This window comes from Musca vetustissima, unplaced genomic scaffold, assembly GCF_032173495.1.
Source record: "Musca vetustissima isolate MV318-11 ecotype Yass unplaced genomic scaffold, APGP_CSIRO_Mvet_v1 utg13655, whole genome shotgun sequence".
Taxonomy (NCBI): Eukaryota; Metazoa; Arthropoda; class Insecta; order Diptera; family Muscidae; genus Musca; species Musca vetustissima.
Window position 1 is genome coordinate 96,460 of NW_026887244.1, and position 14,317 is coordinate 110,776.

The 14,317-nt window shown below is 34.4% G+C and overlaps 2 protein-coding genes across 2 annotated transcripts; one reads left to right on the forward strand and one right to left on the reverse strand.

Annotated features, from left to right (window-relative positions):
- Positions 1-733: 733 nt before the first annotated feature.
- On the forward strand, positions 734-1,435 carry LOC133334827 (uncharacterized). Its single transcript, XM_061543142.1, has one exon. It carries the CDS (start codon positions 734-736, stop codon positions 1,433-1,435), a length of 702 nt encoding a protein of 233 aa, XP_061399126.1.
- A 1,178-nt stretch (positions 1,436-2,613) lies between these two features.
- Positions 2,614-6,629, reverse strand: LOC133334830 (NEDD4-binding protein 2). Its single transcript, XM_061543144.1, is given in 4 exon segments — positions 2,614-2,717; positions 2,784-5,152; positions 5,790-6,433; positions 6,509-6,629. Coding segments are annotated over 4 exon segments (3,207 nt in total). The 3' UTR covers positions 2,614-2,644.
- Between the last annotated feature and the right edge of the window lie 7,688 nt (positions 6,630-14,317).

Sequence of the window (14,317 nt, forward strand, 5' to 3'; positions counted from 1 at the left end):
TGCGCTAAATGGACTACCTATTCATTGTGCCATGAGAATACCTTTCATAATTATGCCATGGTTCTACCATGGCACAATAAATAGGTAGTCCATTTAGAGCAGCTGAGATCCAAGCATGACACAATAAATAGGTAGTCCATTTAGCGAAGCTGATGTCTCGATTAACGATCTCGATTAACTGTCAAAGTGTGTTATTTCTACTTGTATTCGATGTGCAATGTTGCCAACCATGTGAAATATTATATGGAAAAATTTGACAGATGGTCGAGACAAAAACAAATGTTTTTTGTTTCTACCGTGAAATATTATAAGGAAAAATTTGACAGATGGTCGAGATAAAAATTAAGGATATTGTTTTGATACATCACCTTATTATAGTATATTGGGTTTTTACTATGACGAAATAATAAGAAGATGTGTCAAAGCAAAAACAACTATTTTTTATTCGAACATCTGTCAAATTTTATATAGCATTTATCATGGCTGGCAACATTGCACATCATGGTAAAAACTCATTATCGAAAAATTATGATAAATATCGGATGTGCTATCGATTATTGGTCAACTCTATTGTTGGCTGCACTGAATTGAGTGGATTGTATTTGGCGGATATTTTGTTTTGATTTTGTACGAAAGGAATTGTTTTCATTCTCAGACTTTAACAGCCTCGTGAAGGTTCTAGTGTATCTATCTACCTGTTAATAATAAAAAATAAATTCCGTCGGTTATAAATATGAGTACAAAGACCTTGTGCACATCGGAAGTTAGCGAAGAAGCCGCTGAAGAAAAGTCTTCCAACTCGATGATCAACGGACTGCTGGATAATTCAGGAGAAATAATAAATACGTCGTATCGCTTGCAGTCGTCATACTGTTCCACTGTGTCCAATGATAGTGAATTGTCGTCGTTGTCGCTGTGTTTGGATAGAGAAATGGAAAGCTATGCAAATCCCATAGATATTGATGAGTTGCCGGCATTTGAAGTACGTTTGATATCGCCTCTTGGACGAACACCCTCGCCTATTGACAGCGAGGACATGGCGACGCCAACAAGACCTCCGCCAAAGGAAAGACTTACTGCCAGTCCCTGCCTTAACAATCCTGACTATGTGGCTCTACAGGACATAAATGCCCAAATAAGCCCTCCTAGTGATAACAGTGAACATCCGCAGGACGAAACGTGCCTTAGTCGAACAAGTAGTTTAGAGACAATATATGAAGGTGTATTTCTAAATACACCACCTCGTTCAAATGGCAACAGCCACTATCCACGCAATGCTCGATGCCGCACTAGTTTGCTGGAAAAGGTCGCCCTAAACCGTCTGCAAGCTGGAAAAGAAAATAAATCACCACTGTCAAAATCAGAATCGCCTTTGCGGTCTCGCAATTCCTTAGATTTTAGTCCCAACAGACAAGCCGAACATGGATTTTCCTAGACGTCGAATAAGATTATTTAGATATGACAATGTATTTCCCCTAACATTATTCATTTACTTATTCATACACTCTTGATTTTGTGTATAAATAAGTAGCCTATCTGTCAATGTGTTTATTTCGTAGAAAATGCCTGCCATACAAAAGGATTCGATAAATCAAATCTGTCTATTTACGCAGTCATGTGTATTTCCTCTTTATTATAAACCTTGTATCCATTTCTCTGTATATGATAAATAAAAAAAGTATAGTCATGTTTCAAAAACATAAAAAGAAATGTCTTTCATTACTCATCGTATGGTGAACGGTTTGAAATCTTTACTTTATGATTGGGTGGCAATAACAACAACTTATAATACGTAATGTTTGAATGCAATGCCCAAATATTGTTTTACACAATGTTAATCGGACAATGAGGTGTAAAAGAAAGGGAAAATATAAAAATCATTGCCTAAAATGTTCAAAGTGTATAATAATGAAAATAAATACAACACAGAAAAATACCATGAACTATAACTCTATACAGTATAATGAATTGATATAAGAAACAACTGAAAGTAACCTGTATTAAGGTAATGTTTTCTGGACCTTACATTTGTCTAGTTGTTATTTTAAATATATTTGTTCTTTAAAAGCATCGTTTTTTCTCAACGATTATTAGATATTGATTTATGAAGACAGTGACCCGAAACCTAATTTTACCAAGATCTTTTTTTAGGAAGACTTAATGTGGATATTTGAATAGAGGACTTCACTATATTTTAAAATGTTTGTGAAATTTTGCACCAATTTGATCACAAAATGCAATTATTAAATATTGAAATAAAATTGTTGCATGTATATATTTTGTTGGTAAAAAATGCTTACATAAATAATAACTATCTATTTATACACAGTTATTGTACAATTAAATAGTAAATTTTAAAAACAATATATGGTGAAACGGTAGATTTTACTACTACAGAGCAGGTAAATTGCATGTAGTATTTTTGTATTCCGAAGGGCTAACAATGGACAAATGTTTTTAAAACGTTATTAGTCTATCCCTTCAAATATTTTCTAGAATTTTGTACATCATTGTTTTTACGGCCGCTGGTGTAATATGTTCGTTTAAAGCGAATATACAGGCATAAAATACAGGTAATATATACACCATAGTTTATAGAGGTAGTTGGTAATTAAGTACCAATCGATGTATATACCTGCCTTGGTCAGAAATTCTGCGAATGGCGTGAACTGGAAAATACTTTTACTTTCAACAAACCGGGATTAACTTCGCTCCATCTGTTAAGAAATGAGATTATTCATGGGATCGTTAAAATGTTTTATCTCTATTTCACTTCCACTTACTTAAGACATCGTTCCTCAAGTCGTCCCTTCACTTTGCTCTTGATGACCGAAACACCACCAGCACTGTGCTTTCCGCGACCAGTAATTATAAATACGTATTTATAGTTTCTGGAAGCCGAACGCAATGATGTAATGTGACGATCTAGGAACAGATCTAAGCATGCCATCGCTTCCATGAGATGAAAATAGTGGAGATCTAAATGATCGGGATTGTTTTGGGTATATTTATGGACGCTCATTATACAGTTTGCAGCACGATGGTTGTACATATCAATTTTCTGTTTATGCAAGTTTGCTATCTGCGAATAGTAAAGTCCAGCGCCGCCATTACCAGCTTGGATGGCTTCTTTTGCTTTTTGGTAACATTCGGCACGCAATTGACAGTGATGAGCAGCAAGGTTTCGAGCTTCTTCAAATTCCATGAGCGCAAGACGTTTCGCCGCTTCGGGCGAGAACGAAGAATCTCGAATAGTATTATCGTTGTCATCCCAATCGTTGACGTTTGACTGACTTTGTTTTTGTTGAATGTTTGTATTTTGCTGTGAAATTTTGGAAAACCCGTTTTAATGTTCGTAAATAATAAATAATAATTTGTAATAACTTACGTTGCGCTCCAATTGAGTGTCCGCGACCTCAGGATCGTTCATGGTACTTTGTAGTATAGATACAGTTTCTTTGTAATTGTTATCCGTTGACGAAAGAATATCAAGCAGTGTCTCACGTGGAATGTCTGGAAACGTTTCACATAGTTTCATTTGTGTCAGATGTGCGGCCAAGTCAGTGGGTTGCGATAACTTTTCCATTTCACTCCTTTGTAAATCAAATTCCTCTTTATCCCTTTTGTACAGATTCCATGCATACTCAATATCTAACATTTCACGTATGTTGCTTGGGGATTGTTTGTACTCTGAATATTTAGGGTGTTTAAGCAATCGAGCGAAATCCTCATCTTCGCGTACCATTTGCTGGCGTTCCTCTTCCAAATGATTATACGCGGATTCCATCCACAACATGTACAATTGTTTTGCCAACGAACGCGGCATAAACACTTTTAAATTAAGTGGCAGTGTTGAGGGTATTTGTTCCTCGAAGGAAGATTCATTGCGAAAGTTGTCGAGTAACTGCTGAACTAAATGTTCACCAAGGGACATTTCCAACATGGCTTCATCTTCGTTATTATCATTCCCAATATCGTCGTCGTCGTCATTTTCACCGTTGGGAGAATCTACTTGATTGTCGCCATTATCTATGCTATCTTGGGTTGTCACGATGGAAGAAGTTGCATCCCCAGATGTGATACCATTTCGAGAATTCCGAATTTTCAAAATATGTTTAGAATAGTGATCATCTCCTAGTACAAAACAGTTTTCTATATTTTCCTTTACTTCTAAAAGGCTGGGATCGGATATCTGTTTCGGTCGTGCGAACCTGGGACGTTGTGGCTTCTGAGAAAACTTTGAATCTTTGTCATCAGTATTTTGCACTTTTGCATCGATTTGTGATGTTATGTACTCTCTATCGGGTTTTAGAACTTGCGTTTCATCTTTGGGTAGTCTGCATGAACACACAAAGTCGTCAAATTCATTGTTGTAAACCTGTAATTCAGTGTCGCCTCGTAATTTGGCCAATTCATCTTCTTTTAACAATATATCCACCGCCCAATCTATATCACCGTTACATTTCACAAAGAGATCCCACAATCCGCACACTTCTTTATTAGGATATATTTGTCTCAAGGTGACAAATGAGACATTTTCATTGGGGCAATCAACGCTGTGACGATTAAAGGTAGTTGAGGATGCCATGTTCTGTTCTACTTCCTCATTTTCTTTAATGTTTGTTTCCACTACTTCCTTATCTGCATCCTGGTCCCGCAAAAGGTCTATTAATGACCTTCCTCCATTCGTACTTTCGTTTGTTTTATTTTTCTCTATTGAGGACTTTAATTTGGCAGCATGCGGATCGATGCCCCAAAAGTCAACCGACTCGGCTTCGTAAGGCTTCCAAACATTAGATAATTTTTGCTCCAACAAACTATATACATCTCTGTCAGAAGAAGACTTTTTCGGTGATTCGGACGAAGACGACTGTGGTGATTGCGTTTTATGTTCCGCTTGGATATTCTTTTGTTGTTTCGGAGGAGATAGACTTGTCTTGAATTTCTTTCGCTGGCCCTTTGGTGCATTTGTGTCATATGAAGTCCAGGTTGATGTCCCTGATTCTTTGGGCGGTGACAGTTCTGTTCTAACAGATTCTTCTCCAACATTACTTTTGTCCTTTTCTTTGGTATTTGATAGGACCACGTTATCTATCGGTGGGAGAAGGCGATATTGTGGCAAACTGACTTTGTACTTAGTTGTTTTGAGCATCTAAAATAAGAAAAAAAGCATATTAGAATAAATTAAGTAGGAATTTTCAGATTATCGATAAGAATTTCAATACATTGGATTATATCATTATATTGTTATTATATTCATATTATTATGTTATATACTACATATAAAAAATGTTTATAAAACAATTTGGGAGACTATGATTTTGGCATATTTAATAACATTAATATCAAAATTTTGATAAAATAGTAGTAACGCGATTTAGACTTTTGAATCATTGTAAAATATTTGTAATTATAGTTTCATTAATTCGACAGCAAGTCTTATAATTTTAATTTGTCCATAAATAAAATCAACATATCCTATGAATATGTTATATTGAACATATGAGACTGTTACCGACTATAGGCAAAAAACTATTTTAAACAGTGTTTCAAAGAGTATTTCCAAATATATTAAATAGATCAAATAGAACATAGAACGGAAGTTTTTGCTTTCTCCAATTCAATTAACTGTAATTTTACACTTCTTGCTAGCAGGTGAATTTAAATTGTTCATGCCAAGATGTATATAACCTATTTTTAAATATTGTTAAATTTTACTATGAATACACACGTTTTAATACAAGCACGATAATTTCAATACATTGTTGTAATTACAATACATAACATACCTTCAATAACTCCGGTACGTTTGTTTTCTCATATTTATCCATCATTTGTCGAATTTTATCTGCCGGTACTCCGTGCATGTTACGTTGAGACAACTTATATGCACATTTGCCCCATGAGGGTTTCGGTTCAACGATTTCAATTAAATATCCGTTTTCTACCGCACACTTGACGTACGGTAACATCTCCCAAGCTTTCATATTTGTATTGTCCACAATAATTGGGCTAAGTCCACTAATGGCTTTTTCACGGACTCGAGATTGATTAAATTCATGGGCCTCAGACAGGAAATTTACATTGTACTTGTAGACCCCTTTAGAATTGCAAAAGTAGTCATCGGTGCTAAAAATAAAGTCCCCAACATAACAAAATGGTGGTTGTAAATCGACATAGTTCTTTACTAAAGCTCGAGCGGAATGTGTTTTTCCTACTCCAGGAAGTCCACGCATTAGTACCATGACGCGGTATCCGTTCTTAATCAAATTACCAACTTTCTGTTCCTGAGCGGACAATGGTTCGATTTCTTTGCGAGATGGCTTTGGAGCAACTTCATTTGGGTTGAAAACGCTTTCCCCTTTGGCCTCGTCGGTAGTAGTTGAATGGAGATTACCCTCCGTGTTGGTCATTTGGTTCAAGCACAATTCCACTGTAATAACAAATAACACAAAACACCTTAAGTGACATTCAGAACAGCTAAATTATGTATTTAGACGTTACGTACAATTCCAATCATTTGCAACACAAACTTTCCGCAATTTCCAAAGTGGTGTCGTATAGAACAATTCCTTTAAATGTTGCAGCACTTGTTTCTGTTCTGGACTATCTTCAGTTTTGGCAAACATTCTAGTAGTTTATTTTTGTGTTTTTCTTTGTTTTTGCAAATAGTAATGTAAATAAGTTGTTGTTACGACGTAGTAGACGACTGTTTTCTGATTCGTGGCGGTAACTTAATAGAAAAGAAGGCGCAAAGATTAGTATCTGTTCGGATGTTGGAGCTAAAATATTGCCATAATTCCAAAAACATTTAATTCACTTTTAAGATAAGTAGTTTAATGTCAAAGTGATTATAAAACGTAGTGAAACAGATAACTAAGCAGCCAATCAGACAATGTCGTTGTTTTCCTTTTTTTGGGATTTGATAGTGATGTCGATTATCATCGATGTTGATCGGTTAACCATATGCAAGATTAACCATGCAAGAACCATTTAACAGGTCAATCAGAAAATAATCGATATTAAAGGGCTAAAGGGCTAAACAGAATGTTCGCGTTGAGCGTTTTTTGTTATCGCGTTAACGCACGCAAAAAGTTAAAATATATTTAACTCCGAAGCGCAGCGCACATCAACTTCGAGCGTTTGTGTTATCGTTTCCTTGTTGTTTTTGTATTTTCGATAACATATAACGCGACGAATGGCTCAACGCGAGCATTCTGCTTAGCCGATTTAGGGGATGAAATGGACCAAAAACTGGTCGCTCTAGACGCCGCTATTAAGGGCTAAGTAGAATGCTCGCGTTGAGCGTTTTTTTGTTATCGCGTTAACGCACGCAAAAAGTTAAAATATATTTAACTCCGAAGCGCAGCGCACATCAACTTCGTTTCCTTGTGGTTGTTGTATTTTCGATAACATATAATGCGACGGATGGCTCAACGCAAGTATTCTGCTTAGACCTTTACACTTAAATATTTACAGGTGCATACGTATTCAGATATTATTTTCCAGGTATGATCAAGGACAACGCCTTTAATTTTCGGTGACGATCAGATAATAATTTTGGGATGAGGTTGACCGAAAACTTAATTTTTTCCAATTTTTTTTTTTTACAGTCGATCTATAGATCACAATTGAAAGCCGAACATCACAACACAACCCACGGTGAAGGGAATCTGGACAAGTAATTAGAAGGCTGTTCTGAGTATTAGTAACATTTGTTGACCTCTGGTCGGTCAAGAGGGTGCAAATATCGTGAAATATTGCCCAAACTCAGAATATAGTACTGCAGAATGTTATATTGGAAGTTGTGTAGGGTATCATATGGTCGGCCCCGTCCGACTATACTGCTGCGCTTACTGGTTATACTTTTCGACTTTTGTCTTTGATTGATCGGTTTTTCGATTTTGTCAAACCTGATCAAAATTGATTTTTGAATTTTACCTACTATTGCAAAATCATCTAAAAAAATGATTTTTTTATAAATTTTTGTAAATAGATAAAATCAAGTTCTGGGATGTGTAATTTTAATACAATTTAAGCTTCATGATAATAAAACAAGTATTTATGAAGAAAATCGAAAGTCGATCGTGAGAAGTCGACTTTCCGATTTTCTCAAAAATTATTATGAAAAAAATCTTTCAATCTGACGTCCTTATTGTTTTTTTTTTTCATCGCATATATTGGTTCCTAGATCAATATTAATGGACCATAAAGTTTTTGAAGTCTGAAAATGTGGTTTCCCAATATATTGTTTGACAACACACAACAGTGGGAATGTGACAACACACAACAGTGGGAAAGATGTGGTATTGTTTGTAAATGCCTTGTTAACCTCGAACTGAGGCTCCAGCGAAATTCTCATGCAGTTTATGTCGTTGGTCAGCTAAGAACTTCGCTTTGTTACAAGAGACATTTGGGTATGAAAGGTTTTTTGTATAGAGGCAATAGCTTCTGGGGAGAATATCCCAACAAAAAACTAAGGGAACTGATGAGGATCAGTGGCGTGATCCGAAACTATTGTCTTCCCTGCCTTACCCCTCGGCAAACAATGCCATACATTCCCCACTAATAAATAGTTGGTTTTTTTTTTTATAAAAACAACAAACTGGGATTCAGCCTGACTATTTTGCAAAAACAAAATACAAATGGTATCCCAAATAAACCGCCAACACTACTGTTTTTTTTTAATAATTTGTTTGTCGGATTTTGGTTTTAATAGTTTTTAACACTAGATTGCCGAAGGCGGTCATTTTGACCGCTTTTCAATTTCAAGTACGAAAACAACTGTGCATATAAGTACACTTTTTTTAAAAAATTTTGTGACTTTTTGTACAACATAGAATTACGTTTATTATAAAAAAGACACCAAATTTAAAAAAAAGTGTCATTATATGCCTTCGACAATCTAGTGTTAAGGGCTAAGCAGAATGCTCGCGTTGAGCGTGTTTTGTTATCGCGTTAACGCACACAAAAAGCTTAGCTTAACACACATCAACTTAGCCCTTAAAGGGCTAAGCAGAATGCTCGCGCACAAACGCTCGAAGTTGTTGTGCGCTGCGCTTCGGAGATAATAGATTTTAACTTTTTGCATGCGTTAACGCGATAACAAAAAACGCTCAACGCGAACATTCTGTTTAGCTCTTTAAAGTCCTGTCCTCGCGTTATATTTTGTAAAACCTACTTTTTATTATTCTAAACATATTTGGGATGTTTTAAAGCCGCGATAACTATATTTAATACTCTCATTTTGAGATTAGGACGAGAAATTAACAAATATAGCATTTCCACATTAAATGAAACCTTTTACAAATTAAATGAACCCTTTTCCAAATTAAATGAAACCTTTTCCAAATTAAATGAAACCTTTTCCAAATTAAATGAAACCTTTTCCAAATTAAATGAAACCTTTTCCACTTGAAATGAAACCTTTTACAAATAGAATGAAACCTTTTCCAATTGAAATGAAACCTTTAACAAATAGAATGAAACTTTTTCCAAATTAAATGAAACCTTTATTCTTATCTAAGGAAATATAATATTTGCAGTAATTTTAAACCAATATTTGTAAATTAAATCAAAGAATATTAACACATATAGTTGTATGGCTATGTAATTAACATAAATATTCTTTAATTCGGTGTGATTTCATTTAATATCTTTACTACATAAAACTAAATAAATAGTAATACAAACTGGGGCATTTCTTGACATTTTAATAAATAAATATTTAAGAACAGGAATTGAATACCCGGTCCTAAATGCGAAATACATATTTGACTTAATAAATTGTTGATGATAAGGTAACTGCTTATCTTAATGAAGGGGTTCCCGACTTGCAGCTTGTGGGATTTTCAAAACCATGTCCATAACGTAGTTAGAACAATCTTGCCGAGTAAGCTTTTGAATACTTCGCTCGATTACATCAACAATGTTATGTTCCATTGAAACGTCACACAGCTCAGCTCTTGGACATAATTTTATTTTTGAAAATTCATTTTCGATTGGATTTAGCATTGGAGAATAAGGCGGTAAGAATTTAAGGTTGCATCTTTTGGATTCGATCAAATTTTTTATGTCATGTCGCTTGTGTATTTAAGCGTTATTTTCCAACTCTGGATTGATTTTCTCAAAAAAAATCTATAAATAATTTAAATCTGTCTCCATTGACACTGGGATTAGAAACGATTGTGTGATGTACAACTCCCGCGTTGTTTATTGCTGCAATTATAGTGACATTACGACCTCTGACCGTAGGCAACAAAATGTGTGCTCTTGTTCCTTGTCTTGAACGGGCTTGGGTTCTTCGTATGTGAAGATTAAATCCACACTCATCAATGAATATAAATTTTTCTCCTTGTTGGGGTATCCATTTTGTAAAGTCTTGAGCATATTTTTGTCTCAAGCCTAATGTTCTGGAGTCATTCTTTCGTTCTATTTCAATAGAGGCCATCTTAAACGTAAAAAATTTTGGAACATTGAAGGAAAATAAGCGTGGAGGAAATAGAATTAAGTTGTTGACACCACAAGTTTTAAGTCTGATCGAGTTCTATATAGAAAGTCAACCTGGAATTACCCTCAAAGCCATAAAAACTAAACTGTTGAGAGAAAATGATATAAATATTTCCACAAGCTGCATAGAATATGGATTACGGAAATTAAAAATTACGTTTAAGATGGCCTCTATTGAAATAGAACGAAAGAATGACTCCAGAACATTAGGCTTGAGACAAAAATATGCTCAAGACTTTACAAAATGGATACCCCCAACAAGGAGAAAAATTTATATTCATGGATTAGTGTGGGTTTAATCTTCACATACGAAGAACCCAAGCCCGTTCAAGACAAGGAACAAGAGCACACATTTTGTTGCCTACGGTCAGAGGTCGTAATGTCACTATAATTGCAGCAATAAACAACGTGGGAGTTGTACATCACACAATCGTTTCTAATCCCAGTGTCAATGCAGACAGATTTAAATTATTTATAGATTTTTTTTTTGAGAAAATCAATCCAGAGTTGGAAAATAACGCTTAAATACACAAGCGACATGACATAAAAAATTTGATCGAATCCAAAAGATGCAACCTTAAATTCTTACCGCCTTATTCTCCAATGCTAAATCCAATCGAAAATGAATTTTCAAAAATAAAATTATGTCCAAGAGCTGAGCTGTGTGACGTTTCAATGAACATAACATTGTTGATGTAATCGAGCGAAGTATTCAAAAGCTTACTCGGCAAGATTGTTCTAACTACGTTATGGACATGGTTTTGAAAATCCCACAAGCTGCAAGTCGGGAACCCCTTCATTAAGATAAGCAGTTACCTTATCATCAACAATTTATTAAGTCAAATATGTATTTCGCATTTAGGACCGGGTATTCAATTCTTGTTCTTAAATATTTATTTATTAAAATGTCAAGAAATGCCCCAGTTTGTATTACTATTTATTTAGTTTTATGTAGTAAAGATATTAAATGAAATCACACCGAATTAAAGAATATTTATGTTAATTACATAGCCATACAACTATATGTGTTAATATTCTTTGATTTAATTTACAAATATTGGTTTAAAATTACTGCAAATATTATATTTCCTTAGATAAGAATAAAGGTTTCATTTAATTTGGAAAAAGTTGCATTCTATTTGTAAAAGGTTTCATTTCAATTGGAAAAGGTTTCATTCTATTTGTAAAAGGTTTCATTTCAAATGGAAAAGGTTTCATTTCAAATGGAAAAGGTTTCATTTAATTTGGAAAAGGTTTCATTTAATTTGGAAAAGGGTTCATTTAATTTGTAAAATTTAATGTGGAAATGCTATATCAAATGAAATATTGCTGGAGAATATATTAAACGTAAATGTAAGAAAATATTCGTGAAAAAATGCCGTGGTTTATTGGATTTGTCGCCAAATCGTTTATATGTGGTTACCCGCAATGGTAACTATAAAAAGACAAAGCGTGTATTATGTAATGATTTTTTCTAAAATAATAATAAGTCCCAATTTATATTAGGCGAGTTTACTTACGGCAAGTCTTTGACTGTAGGAGAGAGGGGCAAGGGGAATAGAAATGGAAAAAAATTTGCTCGTACCGACAATTTTCTGGCAATTCGTTTTGTGTATTTCGTATTTGTTGACATTTTATATTTATTTAAATATGAAAAACTATTAACATCAAATGAAAAATGAAATATTTTCGAAACCGAATTGCCTTGTATATCAAAAGGGAACGATAATAATTGCCGCAAGTAAACTCGCCTAATATAAATCAGGACTAACCACTTCACCACTTTGTGTAGAATATACCCAAAGTGGTGAATCGTTCTAAATGCAAAAAGGCGTAACTAACAAAAGCATTATTGTGTAGGAGAAGCAATAAACTGTTTTGAATGAAAACTATTAACATGTCATGTGAAATGAAAAAGTATGCCCGGCAGGGTGATATTGCATATGTCGAATAATAGACTATAATTTTTTTAACAAATTTAGTTATTTAGTTTAATGGCAGTCATAACAATTAAGTAAAAATTTGAATTTTTTGTTAGTTACGCCTTTTTGCATTTATCAAATAAACCCACTTGTAGTTACGTCTTTTTGTTTTTTGTTAATAGAAGCTCCTTTTTTGACCGCTGACGTGTAAAACTTTGTCAACACATGTAGTTTATTGACATTCACAATATTCATTCAAAAAGTCAATTTTCAATTTTTTGTTAGTTAGGCCTTTTTGCATTTTAGCTGACGATATATATTCTAACAGACGTCGCCCTTTCGAAGGAACATTGACATGGAATTGAACGAACATAAATAACATCAATTCCAACATATGCCATTCAGCAACCTATTATAAATTTTGTAAATAGGTTTAAAACGGCATATACATTAAAACTTTTTACCGGGTTATAGTACGTTTACATTTAACCGGATTTCGTTAACCCAGTGGGTTTCAATTGTCAATTTCTTTGCATATATGTCAAATAAATCCTCATAAAGTAGGTTAACCCGGTGAAAAAGTTCTAGTGTACACGCCGTTTTAACCTACTCTTTGAGGATTTATTTGACATATATGCAAAGGAATTGACAATTGAAACCCACTGGGTTAACGATATCCGGTTAAATGTAAACGTACTATAACGCAAACTTTACACACGCTATTCGGTATGTTTCACTGTTTAAAATGTAATATCAATCAGAAACCCATTGGTTATTTGGATAAGTCGAATCTAAACCGATTTCAAAGAAATTTGGCAGATATTAATTTATATTAATTTCAGTACGTTGTGTTAATCGGCCTAGCTAAGGGTCTTTAGTGCACCATTTACTTAAAGTCGGACGAAATTATATATAGGAGCTATATGTAAATGTGAACCAATTTTAAGAAAACTTGATTTACGAAAGGTTATAGTAACTTCAGTACATTGTACAAAATTGTATGCCGGTCGGCCAAAGTTTGGGTCTTTAGTGCACAATTTACATAAAATCGGACAACATTATATAGGGGAGCTATAAATCTGACCCGATTTTCTCGAAACTTAACACACGTCATTCTGGACCTAATTCAGTACACTATGAAAATTTCGTGCAAATCGAAAGATATATACGGACTTTGGTGCACCATTTACATAAAATCGGACTAAACTATATTTGGGAGCTATATCTAAATCTGAACCGATTTTCACGAAACTTAGCTCATCATTCTGAACTCTATGCCGAATTCCGTGTAAATCGAAAGATATATATGGACTTTGGTGCCCCATTTACCTTAAATCGGACGAAACTATATTTGGGAGCTATATCTAAATCTGAACCGATTTTCTTCAATTTCAATAAGGTTCGTCCTTGGGCCAAATAAGTGACTTGTGTCAAATTTCATCCCAATCGGATCAGAAATGCGACCTGTACTTTGTTTACAATTTAACATCTACAGACGGACATGCATAAATCGACTCAGAAAGTGATTCTATGCATATTCTCAAAAGGAACCATGGGTCTATCTCGACTATTTTTGCCTGTTACAAACATATGGACAAAGATATACAGTATTGTTACGTTCTTAGACTTTACTTATTCCCGTGTAGACGTTGTTTTATTTCCCGATACAATTCGTACCAAATAAAACGAAGGTTCTTTCGGATTACGATTATTACAATGATTTTATTCACACAACTTTACTTTGCACTTTACTTTACTCGACGGTTTCAATTCGCGATCTGATTCACAACTAACTCACTGCCTTTCCATTTCCCCTATTTATATGAGCCTTGCTTGTAGCTACAGAAGTTTCTGGTAACACCTAGATCACGAACAATCTACCAATG

Coding starts and splice junctions, on each gene's coding strand:
- LOC133334827 (XM_061543142.1), top strand. CDS start 734: ATGAGTACAAAGACCTTGTGCACATCGGAAGTTAGCGAAGAAGCCGCT.